We start from the raw sequence: 17,602 nt of genomic DNA, 5'->3' as shown, positions 1-17,602 counted from the left end.
GTGTGTCGCGCTTTTCAAGTGGTTTGCAGGGCTTTACCTACTATTGCTCGCTAAAACGATATAGTAAAGCTAAATGAATCATGACATATACTAAGCTAGCTTAGTCCAAAGACATGTAGCACTACTTTAAACTTATACAGAGCCATTTCCACCGTTATGTATAACTCAGTAGCCATGCCTTTGACTTAGCACAGGTCCGTACTCAAATTGACTTTAGATTGTTAAGAACATTAAAACATGGCAATGTTACTTGACTTGGGAAAGTAGGAAACTCCAGCAACAGGCCAGAAGTAACATAACTGAACTGGTTTTACATAGAATACGATGGAAGTTGATATTCTGTTTGGGTAATTTTAGGGTTTAAAATAAAGTAACTATGACTTAGGTACTATTTACCAACACTTATTAATATTATTGATCCACTTGTATTCATTGAGGTCCTGTAAAGAACATCTTGCTTACTAGAAATGTAACTGAAACCTTTTTTGGTTTTTTTAGTAACAGGAACCACATCAGGGAATTGGAAAAAACTCCCAAATCTCAGGGGCAGAAACTAATCTCTTGAGTTATAGCTGTGCTGTGTAAATCAGCATTGCGGTGCATTTTACCATTCTTTTTTTTTTATCTATAAAGTGTCGTACCAGAGTATGTTTTTGCCCAAGGCCTTTACATTTTAAAACTCAGCTGATTAACTGTGGTCCTTAAAGATTCTTCCTTTATTTGAGTATGAATGTTTCCTGTTGACCTCTTTGACCCATCTTAGTTGTGAAACCAGAAAGATAGAAGTGTATTTGTCGGTGATTAAAACACTTGGGACCTTCTTTCCAGCAGTAAATTTCAAATTCACAGTCTTTTGTCTCTGATATTCACCAATGCTTTTATGAAAAGAGTGCCTTTGGGTATGCAAGCCTCTGTAGTCTGGACTGGCTCAGTTGCAGACATTAGTCACCAAGGGTCTTGAGTTCAGCGCTCCCCTGTCAGCATTTTGGAGCAGCACAATGGAGACAATAGCAGCTAGTTCACGTTTATTACACAATGTTCCAATCCAGCTCATGCTGTGGGAGAGCTGGAGAGGGGAAATGGTGACTTTTGATTAAATGGTTGAGTAATTGTGTTTTGCCATTAGCGTACTGCAGTCGATTCATTCATGTCGATGTTGACTGAGCTCAATGCATCGTGAGGTTTGGCTCAGCATTTGTTAGGGACATTTACAGGAAAATCTGATGGAGTATGTTTTGTAAGAACTGCGGTGTTTATGCCACGGGAGGGGGGCGGGTTGTTGAATCAAAATACAAAAGGCCAGCCTGTACGTCATAAACATGTGATGGAATCCGTGTCCGTTCAACGTGCAACGTTTGTCAGTTAAAACTGGTGTTGCTGCATGTGATGATTCTCACACGGCTACCTGAGGCGGAGGGCTGGCTCATATTCTGTCACTTCCGTCCTGTATCAGCGGTGGCACCAGCGTAAACACGTGTGAGAAAGTAGCAGTTAAGTCAGAGCCTCTGAGAGAAAGTGTTGAAGTATATTTATTCAAATTAAGACTTGGCTACAAGTCGTGCAACCGGTGCCTTGAAACAAAAACGTGTAGACCTCACAGGAGGGGACACGTGGCACTTAAACAATCCTGAATAGAAACCTGTTACAGAATTTTGTTATAGCAAAGAAAAAAGTTGTCGCTTCCCAAAATGAGCCAGTGAAACAGTTGTGTTGTTACTTTGACACATGTGAAAATAGGTCATGACTGCTTCAGATGTGTAGTGGCATGCATCTCTGTAGTGTCTTGGTGATGGTAATGAAGTCGGCATGTTGTGTAGCGTGACACATTTGTCATATCTAGGCTGTAATTTAGATCAGGATGGGTAACAAACATGAAACTTTTGAAACGGCTTGTATGCTGATTCTTTACATGCAGTTTTTATTTCTTATTCACCGTTGACATTAAAGTTATGTTTGTGTGTATAGTCATCAAACGAACTGCCCAGAGGCACGACCAAGGTGGCTGCCAAGCGGCGAGACCTGATAGTGAAAGGGCTTTGTTGTAGGTACAGCCCCAAGTTTGGGGGTATCATGTTGAGACAGCCAGAGCCCTGCTGCACATGTGAGTGTTGGAAGTCAAGTGAGTTCATGTAGAGGTTATTGATATGTGGGAAACACTGTGGGGGAGAGAAGGGGTTGCCAAGTTTGAGGATAATGAATGAGGTTTTGGGTTTTGGGTGTTCTTTGCCTGGGAAATTCAGACTGGGAAACTTTCTGATCCCCGTTTCCTGTGTTGTTCTGTGGAAACCCTTAAATGCACAAATATTATTAGGCAGTGGAATCTGGGCTCTGACCACGAAGGCAATACTGCGTCCATGTTTCACAATATAGGGGATGGACACACGCAGCATTTTCAAACTGATAGTCTTTATTTGTTCTGTCAGAATCTAGTTTTCCAGGGGTTACTTGTCATATGCAAAATTCAGTAAATGTATTGATTTGATTTTGCCTCTCAGATATTAATTAAAGGAATCATTAAAAAAGGCGTGTGCAGATAAATTGGTAGCACCTGCATAAGACGACGACCTTTGAGTGACGTTGAACTAGTAATTAAATCTGTTTTTGTGTATTATTCCCTCTGAAACATTGCTGAGGATACATTAAAATATATCCTCAGCTTGACGCTTGCATGATTAAATGCAGAGAGTGGTGGTGGTGTTACTGCTGGAGGAGGAGTGAGTCATTCATGCTGTCTTAGCCATAGGGGAAGCCTTATGTTGTACTGTAGAGTAGCAAAGTATTTCCTCTCTTTCACTCAGTTTGGCTGTCGGTATGTTTTCTGTATGGCTTGCCCACCATCCCTTCAGTTGCATTATTATTTATCTGTACATTTGTTTCTGGCTGGAGTTATTTAGGGTTTTCGGGATGGGATGAGGGAGCCAGTCAGTCAGTGTTTATGAGCAGTGATCCCTCATCCTGCTCGATTGTTTTTCTTTAGCCTGGTGAGTTGAAATGTTCTGTGTTGCAGAGTTTTGGACTTTCCTGTCCAGCTGAAACTTGTTAGAAAAAAACTGAAGGAAAAGGGGAGACTGTCTTGGGATTGCATATCTATTTTGGGACCTAAGCTGATACCAGAGTTTATTTATTGTCATTGATATGTGCACATGGTTTAAGTACAGACTTATTTTTCCTGTGTGAAACTGAAGGTGATATATATATATATATATATATATATATATATATATATATATATATATATATATATATATATATATATATAGTGGTGTATATATGGTAGCACCACTGATGCTGCTCAGTTAACCATTAGATGATCCTTAAAATCCTAACTCTTTTTACAAAAAATGCCACCTTTCCAACAAATGTGGTAAAAATATCATATAGTAATTTTTTTTAACTTTAAAATACTCAATGTTTTAAAACTACTTCAGCCTGAAAAATAATTTGAAATATTAAGTATAATTTTTGCGATTTCACCCTTTAAAGCCCGGTATGTTTACATAATTCCACTGTTTTCTATTGAAAAAGCAAAAACAATTTCCATAAAATACATTTCAAGGAATATTTGATTGTTGTTTTTATTAGGCCCTTAGATGAGTCAATGATTGGCAGCAACATGTTTTTATTTATTTTGTAATGTCAGATTAAAAGAAAACCTGACACTCGTGATCCTAAGGACAAAAAATGGCAGCTTCGCAAAAACTGCTGTAAAAATACTATGATGTAATATTTTTTCCCACTTTAAATGACTCAGTCTTTTCAAACTACTTCAGAGTAAAATGCAACTATTAAATATATTTAATCATATTTTAACCATATAAAGGCCCGTATGTTTACGTAGCTCTACATGGAGCAAATGGACAGACTGCTGTCTTTGCAATCAAGGTTCCCATATGGTGCTGCCAGCTCGTCTCTTTCTGTCTGTGCAAAAGTCACACTGCCCTTAAGTTTGATGATGAGAGGGGCTCGCAGCAGCACCTTGCAGATTTGAACTCATTCATTTTTTTTGCCCTGTAAACATTGTCCAAAATGAGCATGGCTTATAGTTCCTCTGTGTCCACATAAGCCACTGAGTGTTTCCTGTGCAGGTTTGTCCAGGTCACAGTTTACTGCAGGATTTCGTCCATCATAGTGGTGCGTAGCTGGTGGCATGGTGTTGTGTAGGTCCCGGGATCAAACCTCTGGCTGCTGGGACGTAGCAGAGCATTACAGTTTTTGCGGGAGACTAAAATATGGAGTCAGTCCGACCTGTCACTGCTTCAACCGTCTCCTCTCCACTCTCACCTTCAGATGGGTCAGTTGAACTTCAGCTGGTCTGTTTCTACCTCTGATGCCTCCTCCATGTCAGCCTCGGACTCCTCAGAGGAGGATGAGGTGCCGTCTTCACACTTACAGTGCACGATCGTTTCCAGAGCCTCCTTTGTGCTGTAAAGTCTTGCACTACTGCTCAGACTTCTAACCGTGGCTGCAGTCCAGCTGCTCAAACTACTTAAACGAGAACCAATATAAAGTCCAATTTTGCTTTGGTTCTTGATGTTGAGATATTTTTCAAGCTCTGAAAGGTTACTCATCATTTACTGTTATTAAATGAGCTTGAAACGCAGAGTGTGGCCTTCTAAGAGAAAAGGCTTGAAGGTGGTGTTTTGGTCCCCACAGAGATATGAATACACGCTCAAACACACACCATTATCTAACATCAATAATGGCACACTTATCATTTCCCTTGCAGAAAACGGAAAAAGTGTGACATTTTGCGGCTTTTTGGTCATTTTTTGCCTGAAATGTGGCAGTTTTTTGTAGCTTAGCCATTTTTAGATATTTTAAGGAGGTGAGACAACATTTTTAAAATATATATATATTTTTAAATCTTCTAGTAAATATGAGCTATTCATTCAGCACAGTCAAAATAGGATGAAAATTAAAAAAGGAATGGCACAAAATGTCCCCAGGATCCTCTGAGAGTTTAAAGGTAGAGGATTTACTGGAAGTGAGGAGTTTGGGTGAGCTGTGGCTTTCTGTGAGGAAGAAGAGTGTGCTTTATTTTTTGACACACAGGAGCTTCTGTGAAACAAGTCGGCGATAAGTAACACAGAGCTATGTATGCGCCTTTGTATGCTAGTGTAACGGCAGACGCAAGTATGTGATGTCTATTTATATATAGATAAGTAGACTCGCCTCCCTTGTGGTGTGTCACTTTCAGTCGTGGAGAGGAGTCGAGATCTTGGAGCAACTTTTGCTGCGCTTGAACACAGGATGACACATTGCAGGCTGGCACAGCGCTGCTGTCAAATGTCACAGAGGGAATCTTGTAAAAATGCTTTTAGACAGCAAGCGTCTGCATCCATCGTCTTCAAAGGCAACGTGATAGCAAACGTTAAGATCACCAAGAGTGTCCCGGGCCTTTGCCCCGTCGAGCAGGCGCAGCTGTACGAGACTGCTCTCGGCATTCGTGGTTCAACGTTTTCAGCTTGTTGCTGTGGCGAATTCTGTAGCCATGGCAACCAAAGGGAGGCAAAGACTACAGGAGCTGATATTATTATGTCTGAGCTTCTTTATGCCTCCTCAGGAGCGCAGAATAGACGGATCAATAAAAAGAAAGTGTCTGTCAGCAACATCAGGACGTTCAGAACCAACCGGCAGCATCAGGACACGAAGCTGAGGCAGCAGCTCTGGTGCAGCATGTATGCCACAAGCTGCTGCAATCCACTGTCAGCGTACATTTATTAAAACCTATAGTGGGAATTGGTATGACAGCCAGTTTAACGTGAACTGGGAATAGCCAAGCTAAATAATAACTGCTGTCCCATAGTTGTATTTGGTACAGATAAAGTAAACAGTAAATTCTTTTTCCTCAGCAGAGTAGAAGCAGCTAGGAAATGCTAGTGCTGGCTAGAGTACTAGCTTTCTTGCCATCAGACTACGGGTGGGTTGTGATTATCGATCTATCGATTAAAATTGATTCTAGCTTGAATAACGTGACATCGATTCATTAAAATCCTGAATCGATTTTTTTTTAATAGGGTATAGATCGTGGCTCAAGAGTTGGCAGTTTGTCTGTAATCGGAAGGTTGCCGGTCCGAGCCCCGGCTCCGACAGTCTCGGTTGTTGTGTTGGGCAAGACACTTCACCCGTTGCCTACTGGTGGTGGTCAGAGGGCCCGGTGGCGCCAGTGTCCGGCAGCCTCGCCTCTGTCAGTGCGCCCCAGGGCGGCTGTGGCTACAATGTAGCTGCCATCACCAGTGTGTGAATGTGTGTGTGAATGGGTGGATGACTGGGTGTGTAAAGTGCTTTGGGGTCCTTAGGGACTAGTAAAGCGCTATACAAATACAGGCCATTTAATATAAATTTATTTTGCCTGAAACACCAGAATCTCAGGTTAAACCTCACAAAATTTCAACAACCTCCAAACAGCTAAAACAGTAAATGAGAGCAGGAACACGGATTCTGCACAAAAAGGACGTAAACACAAAGCGCGGACCTGCCGACGCATCAGAATCAGTGAGATGTCGCCTTCCTCACACGACGGCACGGACACGGTCGGGGCTGAAAGACAGCTCGCTGATTTTGAAGCGTCGGCGGGTCCGCGCTTTGTGTTTACGTCCTTTTTGTGCTGATTCTGAAGCTGCAGGTTTTCTCTCTCCAAACAATATTGACTGAACCAGCAGCAAAAGATCCAAACTACGCTTCACATAAACATCGTCATGAATTCACGCTGACTTTTGCTGTTTTGCTTCTACCATGATAACACATGATCACACTTCATGCACAGCTCTCTCTCTCTCTCGCTCTACTTTACTGTCTAAAAATCGTTTACTGTCGAAAACGAATCGATTCTAGAAATCAGTGACGATACCCAGCCCTACATCAGACTTTTTGACACGCGGAGTTGTTTGGCATGTGTTATCGTTGGTTTTTGACCAGTTGTCATGTGTTTGGAAGCTTTTCTAGCCGGTACAGTAGTTATCACCAACTCTCCTTTGTTGCTCTTCTCTGTATTTATTTCCGGCCCTCCTCTCGGTCCATGACAGTAGATGAAATGGTTATTAATGACTGCAACATACAGTAAGCTCTCTGTGCTTAAATGAGTGCACATACATCTTGTAAATACTGTCTTAAGTTTCCAGAGTGAGTCTTGGATTAGTGAGGTACCCTAGTATTGTTCATCTAATGAAACTGGGCAGGCAGACTCCTTACAAGTATTTAGTTGATGACTCATACGGTGATATTGATCACCTTTTTTTCCAGGGACTAGAGACCTGAAGTGACTGTGGAGACCTGGTTTGTGCTTTGTTTCTGAGAGCAGGAATGTTACTTTGATTACTGGGTTTGTGAGTTTGTCCTAAGTCAGAAACTAAGTTAATTCTTCTCCCTCTGAAGCGTTGTAAGATCCAGAAGTTCTCTTTTTTTTAACTACTATTTTAAGATGCTTCATAAATTATAGCTCCAGTTAAATGCGTCATTGGGAGGCCCATCCTGGTTCCTATCAGCACATCACAGATTCTACACACACACACAGAAAAACACACAAAACCTATATTAGACGCATCCTTGTGGGTGTCCCACCAAAATAGAGCGAGACAGTAAGCAAGCGTAGGCAAATTCTGTCTTTTCCCCCAACTGTAAGTATGTATTAAACTATGGATTTCATTTGTGAGTTTTTAGCTCAAAGTCTCCTTTATGAAGGATGCAGATCTGTTACGTGGAGCCAAAGCCTCCAAATAAATGTAATGCAAGTTAAAAATGTAGTCGGTTTAAATGATCCAAAGAGTCGGACAGTATAGAAGTCGCATCTGTGCTATTTCTGCCGTTGTGTGAAATAGTCCTTTGAAACTCCCTTCAGTGAGTTCATCTGGCTCCATTCTGTCATCTCAGCCTGGCTGTCCAAGCAAAGTACGGTACTCTTGGGAGTGGCCTAATTTAAACCGCTCCACTGTTTATAGATACAAGCTGATCATATAGCAAGTTTGCTCTGTGTTTATTTAGGTCTGGGGCCTCTGTGAAGATGATCATTGGTGTGAATAAGAAGGACACACCAGTGTTGACATCCTGGAGACCATTAGGTAGACGGTGGAGCAGACCAGTTCAGGATCAGAGACGTGAGCTCATCTCTTCCATCCCCTGTTCTCAGGCTGAAGAGAAAGCTGGGTTTTAATGGGGGCCTCTAGCAGGGGGTTGACTCTGACACCAGAAATGATGTAGCATACAGAAGAGAAATACTGGAGTACATGTTTTATTCTAACTTGGCTTTAGATAATAGCCTCAGTGGCATCAGACTAAACAAGACAGATTCACCCATGAGCTGTTAGTCAGCCTCCTCAGTGTAATCAAGTAATCAGGAAGTGTCTGCTAATCACACAATCTTTCATCATCTAATGTGTATGTGTGACTGGGCAGGGACGCAAGTGGAGTAATGACAAAACACAGCGTGCCTGGCTGGTGCTACTAACAGACCGAGAGCATTGTGAGTGGCTGAATGGCACGTAGGCACACAACACGGCACACTGTCCTCGCCACACCTCACCGCCCTTCCCGCCTCTCCCTGTCACCGAGCGGAATGTTGTTTTGATTCGGCTGCGCTCACTGCCGGCTGTTTGTTTACATTTAATGAGCGCAGGCTAATCACCGTCCCTCATCAGAGCACTTTGGAGCGGATGGTGGAGGTTTGCAGGGATGTTTCTTCAGCAGTGTGCGGGAAATGGCACGAGGCCTCGGGCCGCGAAACGTGACTGTTGCAACATGAGCAAAGGGGATTCCCACTATAGATGTTTTTAACCGAGAGCCATCATATCGGTGATACTCCCGCTCTGTGTTGACATACCTCAGGTGCAGCGAATGCTGTTCCAGGTAGGTCAAAGGTGACGAGGGAATCCATAGGCAATGGCATGAGATTCTCCATGAACAGCTGTTATTTTTACAAGAGTCTGGTGCGATGTTTGGAATTCAGCCTACACTTAAAAATATATATAAGATCATTTAAAAAAAAAAAAAGTTTCCCCAGTATGGCCACGTGCATGCTTTTTCATGGAAATAGTGTATACTACTGGATTATACTAATGTCCCACATTCCAGTGCAGTAGTGATGCATTTTAGAGAATGTATCTGTGTAAACCTCAAATATCTGCTCAGTTTATCAAGACACCACATATTTTCAAAAGCGCTCCGACGTTTTCGGAGACGTCTGTTAGCCACTAGCTCGATAGCTAGCCGGGGGCTAGGCTAACTAGAGCCGTGAGAACACCGGACTCCCGCAAATCGTTTTCAAACCCACCGCTGTCTTTCGCTACTCAGGTTAAACATGATATATAAGTCACTTAGATAACTTAAAATGTTATTGTTTGGCTTTTTGTAGTATTTTATTTGTTCCTGAGTAAATCGGTTTGGCTGAGATTAAAGTTATAGTTTTTACACAGCTAATAAACGTCAAGCAGACAGCTGATTATCAGAAGTGTGAGATGCTCGAGAATATACTCCGGTGTCCTGTTATATTTTAGAAAGCAAGGAGTTTATTAAACTTCACCGAAACAATCTGCAAATTTCATTAATATGCAAATTTAATAAACTATCATCTTGTCTTTATTTTTAGTTAGCACATACCTTAAACACTTAAAGCTGTAAGCTAATGATAGTTGTATAAGAGCAGATGCTGCTGGTGCAACATGAATAAATGGTCTGGAACCAGCTGATGCAGAGAAAAGAACAACATGTGCAGGATTGATATTTTTGTTTACTGTGGACACTGACGATAGAACTAGAACATATTTGATGTATGATAAGCAGTTCAGCCTCACCGTCCTCTCCCAGCGGTTTCTTGCTTGACTAAAAGAACAGCAGTTTTCTACTAAATGTAGCCTCTATGCTCTATCCGTGTAGTAGCAGCGATGACCCATTTGCATTTTTCTTGTGGGTTTTTGCTGGTGGTGTGGACAGTTTTGGACCTGCAGGCAGATGCAGAGACATTTTTGAAAAATACTCAGATTTAGAGCAATACTGCACCCAGCAGGCGAAAGGCATGAGCAAAGGTGGCGAGAAAGTAGGTCAGAGGGAGGGAAGCGGTAGGTGTTTGTTAGTGGGAAGGGGTAGATGCACATACAGAGCAGAGACGGTGCAGAGGGTGGTGGGAAGGATAGATGGGGTGAAGAGGGTTGAGGAAGAAGTATTTTCTCTATCTTCTGCAGCTTGCTGCCATCTGGGACGTAAACCAAATGTGCCAGAGCTTTCTTGCCCGTAGCCTATATTTGAGTAGTCAGCACTGTTTATCCAAACTCTTAACAGACCTCTCTGCTCTAGTTTACAAGGCTCAGGACTTTGCAGCAGTGTGTCAGTGCTGTCACCTCCATTTTAATCATAACGTTTAAAATGAAATTGTTGATGTTCGTGTGATCAGCTGTTGCTACTGGAACTATTACTGTAGGTGTGAGCCTACATGTGATCACGTCTGCATCCCTTTTGTCGATCTATTGTTTCATAATTGTGTCTTACTTTGTTACCTTGTTACTGCTCATGTTTTATGACTAATCACACACCACGCAGGTGCAAGTCGATGTGGAACAGAGGAGTCGGAGAGGTATTTTATGGAGAATAAAGTACTGTGTTTAAGTGACCAGTAGGTGGCACCACTAGCATGTGCATTTTTTGGAGTTTGAAGCAAGTTCAACCTGTCAGTTCACCTGAGATTGCCACATGTAAATTTGGATCCACTTAAACTGGAAGAGAGAAAAAATGTAGCTAATCAAGCTTGGGGGCCATGTTTTAGAATGATGGACAAATTTACTCTGCACATCTTTGATATCTATATATGTTTGTACTTTATAGTTTAACGCGAAACTGTAGTTTATTAGTTTTGGTTAGTCTGTGAATCTGTCAAAGTGTTCAGTATCTCAAATCTAAAGAGGCTAATTTAGACATTTTTGAAATGCTGAATCTTTCCCCTGTTGGAAATCACAATAATAAATTGCAGATGAAACAGTTGCATGATTAAGATGCGTATGCTGTCTTCTGCACTGCAGAACTTAGGCAGAATTTGATGAAACCATTCCCATAGGACACGTTGACCTTCAGTGCTTGACAAATCTGTACTCACAGGCTGAGGCTACCGTGCCCCATTACTATTCTCCACAGGTTGCGTGCATTGCTTCGCGAGTACACTTGCAGTTGTCAGCATCAGTGTACATTTGTGTTCTCCAAAGACCTTCGTTTATTAGTTGTACGGTAGCCTTTGGTAAATATTCATCCTCATCTCCCTCTTCTCTTTCCGGTGAACCGTCGTTGTCCATGTTCGTTGTCCATGTTCGTTGTCTTCCTTCTCATCCCTCTGCCTGGCTGGAGTGAGAGCAGCGGGGTCCATGGAGAGAGCTACTGATGGCTGAGGAGCTGTGCACCGGCTGGTTTCGTATCATTGCAGGTACAGTAGGTAAAACACCTTTATTTTTGCAGCAGCACATCACCTCAGCAGTTTGAGCATGGATCGACAACTTACCCTTAGAGTAAGGCTTGAAGGTCACCCACCACTTTCTGCATTTTTAGAATCTCAAGCGGTTTACTCACCGGTCCTGCAGCGAAGTGGACTTTATACTGCATCAGCTAATGCATGCTTGTATTGATGCATGACAACATATGAATGCTTTTGTTTATGTATCCACTGTGGCGACATGTTCACTGTGCTGTGTGGTGTGCCCTTTTCAAAAGTGTGTGTGTGAGAAAATGAGACGGGAAAGCTAGAAAATAGAGCAGCATAAGTTCCTTCCTATCCAGACACATGGAACTCATTCTCTTCTACTTCCTGTATGTTCATACATCATCTACCTTTTGGTTACATTTGAAACCAAATGTAATAGAGATCAGATATTACAGAATTAAAGACAGTCTCCTTAGATTACCTGCTGATAATCTGCCTTTACTGTAACATAGTCTACTGGTTTGTTAATTTAACAATGCAATTAAAAAGTTAAATAACCTTATGTGATGTGTACGTCATGTGCACAAAGGCAATAGCATTGGTTGTGTTTGCACTGATTTGAGGCTAGGTATAGAACAGGGCTAGGCAACTCCAGGCCTCGAGGGCCGGTGTCCTGCAGGGTCCAACACAGCTGAGTTAAATGGTCAAATGACCTCCTCAACGTGTCGTAAAGTTCTCCAGAAGTCCAGTAATGAACTAATTGATTCAGATGTGTTGACTCAGGATGAGATCTAAAACCTGCAGGACACCGGCCCTCGAGGCCTGGAGTTGGACACTCCTGGTATAGAAGAACTGTAGAAGATGCAGTACCATGAAAAAGTGTTTTAATATTAGACCAATATAATCTGAGTAAATAAATTTGAGTCATTTATTAAGTGGGGGAAAAGCTCTCCAAACCTACCTGGCCCTATGTTCAGTTTCACTAGCCACACCTAGACCTGATCACTAAAATCTCCAACAGTGCATTGACTCATCCAAGAGGTCACAAAAGAACCCAGAATAACATCTGAAGGACTGCAGGACTCACTTCAACAATAAGAAAAAGACTGGGCAAAAATGGCATCATCATTAACTGCTGTGGCAGCACTAATTAGCTGCATAATCATCATACATGGCTTTCTTGTATTAGAAATAAGAAATATTGTTTGAATTGCCAGCTTGCTCGTGGAAACAAATGAACTATATGTTAATGGTACTACACTACAGTGAGTTAATGGGGCCATATTTCTGATTCAGAAGCATCGAAGTTCCAGCACAAACTGTTAAATATCTGTCATGATGCTCTGCAGGCACTAGATGACAGTGTAGGAGAAGATGTTTGTCTTGAGGCAAACATAACCGAGCATGGCTGATACTAGAAGAACAATGGGGAAGGAAATTAGCAAGGGATGGTGTAAGTGATAAGAAAGATGAATGGATAAAGGCAGGGAGGAGAAAAAATTACAAAGGTCACAGAGATTACTTAGCAAAGCTTTAGAGCTAGTGGGACCGGGGGTAAGATGAGGGTGTCGACCCTCTCCTTGGGGGCATCAGTGGTGGTTGATACGGAAGAGCCTGTAGCAAGAAAAGGATGAAAGGAGGGAGAAGGCAGGTGACATAATGAATAACATAGAAGCAACTTGACAGACAATAATGCAGTGAAAATAAGAAAGAAGCGTGAAATTATAAACGCGAGAGGAAGATTTGGAGAGAGTAGTTTTATATCACAGCAGTGTAAGAATGACCTCAGGAAGAATAGCTGCTGAAGCGCTTCAGCTAATGCTGATTCTAATGAACTGAAGTTCCCCAGCTGGCTCTGCTCAAACAAGAATAACGACACGTATTTTGTGTCTTGGATTATTCTATAGTTCTATACATGCACATGTATGTATAGAACTATAGAATAGAATGCCTTTTATTGTCACTACACATCAACAATGAGATGAAGAGCATCTCCTACTCAGTGCAAACCTGTGGGAAAAGGAGGGAGGGTACACAGTTCTGCAGCACTATATACATATGAACACTATATAATAGAGGTGGGACTCACCATACATCCCACGATACGATATTATTGCAATTTTTTAAAATATTTTGCGATATTCAGATTCTGTACATAAAGGTAAACTTTATCAATATTCATTTTATCTAATATCAAAGTCTCACACTCAGTCTTTCTCTCATTTCAGTTTTATTGTTGACAAACTGAACGGTTTGTATTACAGTCTAGTCCAACTTAACTGAATCAACCATCTGGTACAATTATAGCTAGGGATGCACCGATACCAATACTGGTATCGGGTATCGGGGCCGATACTGTAAAATGTGTGTGTACTCATACTCGTAAAAGTTAACCGATACCATGAACCAATACTAACTTATTTCATTAATCAGAGGGTGGCTTGTCATTTCTGTTGTAGTTTTTTAGATTGGCCACTAGGGGGCCAATTATTATTTTATTTATTATTTATTTTATAATTTTTTATATTTTATTATTTATTTAATAATAATAATTTTGTTTGTTTGTTTACATTATGGACACTTTGCAATAATTTAAAAGTTCATTTTATTCTCAAACCTAATTTGTATTTATTTTATTCCAAACAGAAGTGTTTATTTATTATTCTGAAAGCTCGAGACAGTGCCAATAGTTCAGTGATATTTTGTTAAATTACAATGTGGAGACTCTGCGATAATTTAACAGAAGTGCTTATTTTTCACTTGAAATTTTTTTGTGGTCATTTTTATTAAGATTTTATTTTTTATCGGCAGGGAATATAATAAAACCTGTCTTCCAATTAATTGTATTTGTGTGTGTGTGTGTGTGTGTGTGGTAGAAGTATCGTTTTTTGTACTCAGTATCGGCAAGTACTCAGATCCAAGTATCGGTTTGAAAAAATTGGTATCGTTGCATCCCTAGTTATAGCTATTCTGAACTATGCAGTTTATGAAAACTATGCAGCCCCTTCAGCAACTGAAGAATTTGAAAGTAAATTAAAACAAAATAAAATTTTACATTAAATAAAAAAGTTTTAAACTTAATTCAAATAAAACATGTCTTAAATTAAAATAAGTAAACTGTCATGTTTATTGCTGCCATACAACAAGTTAAACACATTTGGACAGTGAAGGAATGTCAGGATTCTTGCTCAGAAAAAAAATCAACATGCTCTGAAGTCAGAGCACAAAAACCTTTTTTTGTAACAAAATATCGATTTCTGCTGTCCCTGTATCGATACATTATTAGCAAACAAAATATCACCATGCTACACAGTATCCATTTTTTTCCCCACCTCTACTATATAAATATATAAAATGAACAAATATGCAAATAAATAGTGTTACGTGTGGTTATTGAATGAAGTATTGCACAGTGGTGATGGTAGTTGTGTAGTCTGTGTAAAGAGGGAAGTCCTTGGATTTGGGGGGTAGGACTTTTTTGGGAAGAAACCGTTCTTGAGTCTGTCAGTCTTTGGGCTGATGCACCTATAGCGCCTCCCTGAGGAAGCAGGTTGAACAGGTCAAAATCAGTAGGCTTATATATGTGTATAGCATGTACCATTAATATGGGTTTGGTTTCTTACCATATGAGCCGTGTTTTATTAATAAGTGTGTGAATGGGGCGTGTAGTGCTCAAGCGAGGTAAAAAAGCACTATAATAGAACCAGTCCCGTTACATTTACTGATACACTACTACTGTTACTCCCTCTTTAGCTGCTCCTGACTCTGCCAGCAGTAGAAATGAAACATGAGTAAACACGTCTTTTCCAGACTTAAAGACTAATGAGTACAAATTTACCCAGCGTCTGCATTTGTGGCTCATTGTTATTCTTTTCTTCCTTTTTCGCCCAGTAAAATCTCACTTTGCTGTTTGATTTGTCACATTTGCCCCCACCCCCCATTCACTCTCCACCCTCTCATAGAAAATTAATCAGCGCACACACACACACACACAAACACCAGCACACACCCCTCTCCGGAGGCTGGTCTGTCATCGGCTCTTCCTGTTTGTTGGCCGCAGCTGTAGCCTGCGTTGCCGTGACGTCGCACCGGTCGATTCTCATCCCAGTGCGGTGGGAAAGCACAGAGGCAGAAAAAGGCAGCCAAATGAGACAGACTAGCAGAGAGACGGTAAGGTGGGAGGGAACGGGGAGAGGAGCAGAGCGAAACTGCACCGATATCCCAAAGAGGGCGGGACACGGAGGCAGTTACTAGAGAATTAGGCACTGTGCAGGACGGCGCAGGGCGAGGGTTTTGCGCAGTAGTGACTTAATATAGAGCACGTTTTTATTTTTGTATCAACATGGGTTGTCACTTTACTCATACCCTCATTATTCTCTGTGTGACCAAAGAATAGATTCATGCCCGGGTACCTCGACACACTGCACTGACATAAGGTAGGGTGAAGGGTAGCTGTGTAAGTGTGTGTGTGGTTACTGTGTTTGTGTGGCTTCTATATTTAAACCTCACATATCTGTTTGCTTCCTCGGATGCTCTATTTGGACATGTAAACATGTAAATGCGCACAGTTAGAGAGGTTACTAATGTAGCCTCTCTTTGGGGACAGTGTCAGGAGATTCAAGCTGTAAGCCATGTGACTGCACAAAGAGCTGCAGGGATTGGCTAAGGTCATCTGTGACCTCAGCATACTGCCTCAGCCACCCCCCTCCCCCTCCCTCCTCCAAACACACACACACACACAACCCTCCCTCTAAATCTCTCCACCTCCTTCTCCCTTCCCTGCCTCTTTAATTTTTTTCCTCCAGTTTGCTTTTTGCCTACCTCTCAGCATCCTCGGCTGTGAAGGTTTGAGCCGCAGCAGCAATAGCAGCAGCAGCATCCATGGCTGCAGCTCTGATCGACACCTAAGCTGTCCCCCACCCCTCCTCTCTCTCGCTCTATCTATCTCTCTGTCTCTCTCCCTCCTGAGCTAGTTGACAGGCGACGTCTGGGGGTGTTGGAGGTTCACAGTTAGCCAGGGCGTTAGCCACAAGCACACAGCTGTTCTGCTGCCATCAGTTCGACTGTGTTTCAGTAGCCAGGAGCTTCTTCTCTTCCCCCTCCCCTCACGACACCACCTTTCATTTCAGGCTCTTTGGAGATTGAGGAATGCAAATCTGCAACCATGATGGAAGGTAAGATCGTTTTATTCTGTCTTTTTTATGCCACCCCATTTTTCTTTCGTAATTCAGGATAATCCTTAATGTCCTTGTTCTCGTGTGCTTCATCTCGTAGCAAGTGTTTGAGGTATTTGAGGTTGAGATGTCAGTAGCTGTCCTGTTTCGAGCACACGCATTTTGTTGACTTGCTTGTTATTCTTGGGAAAAGGGCACAGCCACTGAATATCTACAACAGAGGCACAATGGCGAAGCTAATTGAAGCGTGTGTACCTTTGTGTGTGTGTGTGTGTGTGTGTGTGTGTGTGTGTGTGTGTGCGCACGCATATGTCTGAGAACCCCCCCAGCCCCCCCTTTTTCCCGCTTCCCATCGTAAAGGATTATTTGGATTTATTGTGCAGGAGGGCTTATGTACCCAGCTGGCTCACTTGTATAAATTTTCTTTGTATGGTGCGCTCTGAAACGGACGCACACGCTCACTGCACTGTATGACTTTGCCGTGCGTTCACACTACACGGCCGTTTAACCCAGCACTTTTACGTTCGCACGGGCAAGCGCACGCGTACATTCGAGCCTGCCGATGGCTGGACCGAGCCGTCTCTGTGGGATTAAGCATAGTGATGAAAAAGAGAATTCATCTTTGTTTTAATGTCATGTCCCTTTAATTGGTGACATCATTAGGGGCAGGCCGGTGATGTAGGAATGAATCTCTGTAGCTCTGCAGCTGGCACGCGAAACCTTCTGTTTCTTATGTCTTTTATTTCCTGGATTTGGTTTGGAAATACAGTATATAATATATTCAGTGACCAGTTGTGTGTTCTATCAACAAGATTTGAATGCAAAAGATTTGAAGTGTGTACGTTTTAATTGTCTTAAGGTAGAAAATTTCAAAAAATTGTGGATAAATGCACGAGAAAAATCGTTGTTTTAATGTCGGATGACCTTACGACAAGATGGAATTACCTCAGTGCTGATGAGGACAGATCTTAGCATGCTGTCTGTTTTTATGTGTTTCTTTATCAGTGTTTAAAAATAAGTGACAGCTATTGAGTCC

General features: G+C 41.8%; 1 protein-coding gene and 1 long non-coding RNA gene across 2 annotated transcripts in view; one reads left to right on the top strand and one right to left on the bottom strand.

Annotated features, from left to right (window-relative positions):
* Positions 1-17,602, bottom strand: part of LOC146499816 (uncharacterized) — a 146,736-nt gene that overhangs the window by 57,240 nt on the left and 71,894 nt on the right. The window lies entirely within an intron of this gene.
* The window catches only part of sgip1a (SH3GL interacting endocytic adaptor 1a), an 80,981-nt gene that overhangs the window by 308 nt on the left and 63,071 nt on the right, over positions 1-17,602 (top strand). The window contains exons 2-3 of the mRNA XM_085138545.1: positions 11,323-11,407; positions 16,522-16,566. Coding sequence (XP_084994671.1) covers positions 11,356-11,407; positions 16,522-16,566 — 97 coding nt within the window. The 5' untranslated portion in view covers positions 11,323-11,355. The remainder of the gene's footprint in view (positions 1-11,322; positions 11,408-16,521; positions 16,567-17,602) is intronic.

Source organism: Neolamprologus multifasciatus, chromosome 17 (genome assembly GCF_963576455.1).
Source record: "Neolamprologus multifasciatus chromosome 17, fNeoMul1.2, whole genome shotgun sequence".
In the NCBI taxonomy this organism is placed as follows: domain Eukaryota; kingdom Metazoa; phylum Chordata; class Actinopteri; order Cichliformes; family Cichlidae; genus Neolamprologus; species Neolamprologus multifasciatus.
Note: the sequence above shows the minus strand (reverse complement) of the source record. Positions and strands in the feature narration are given on the sequence as shown.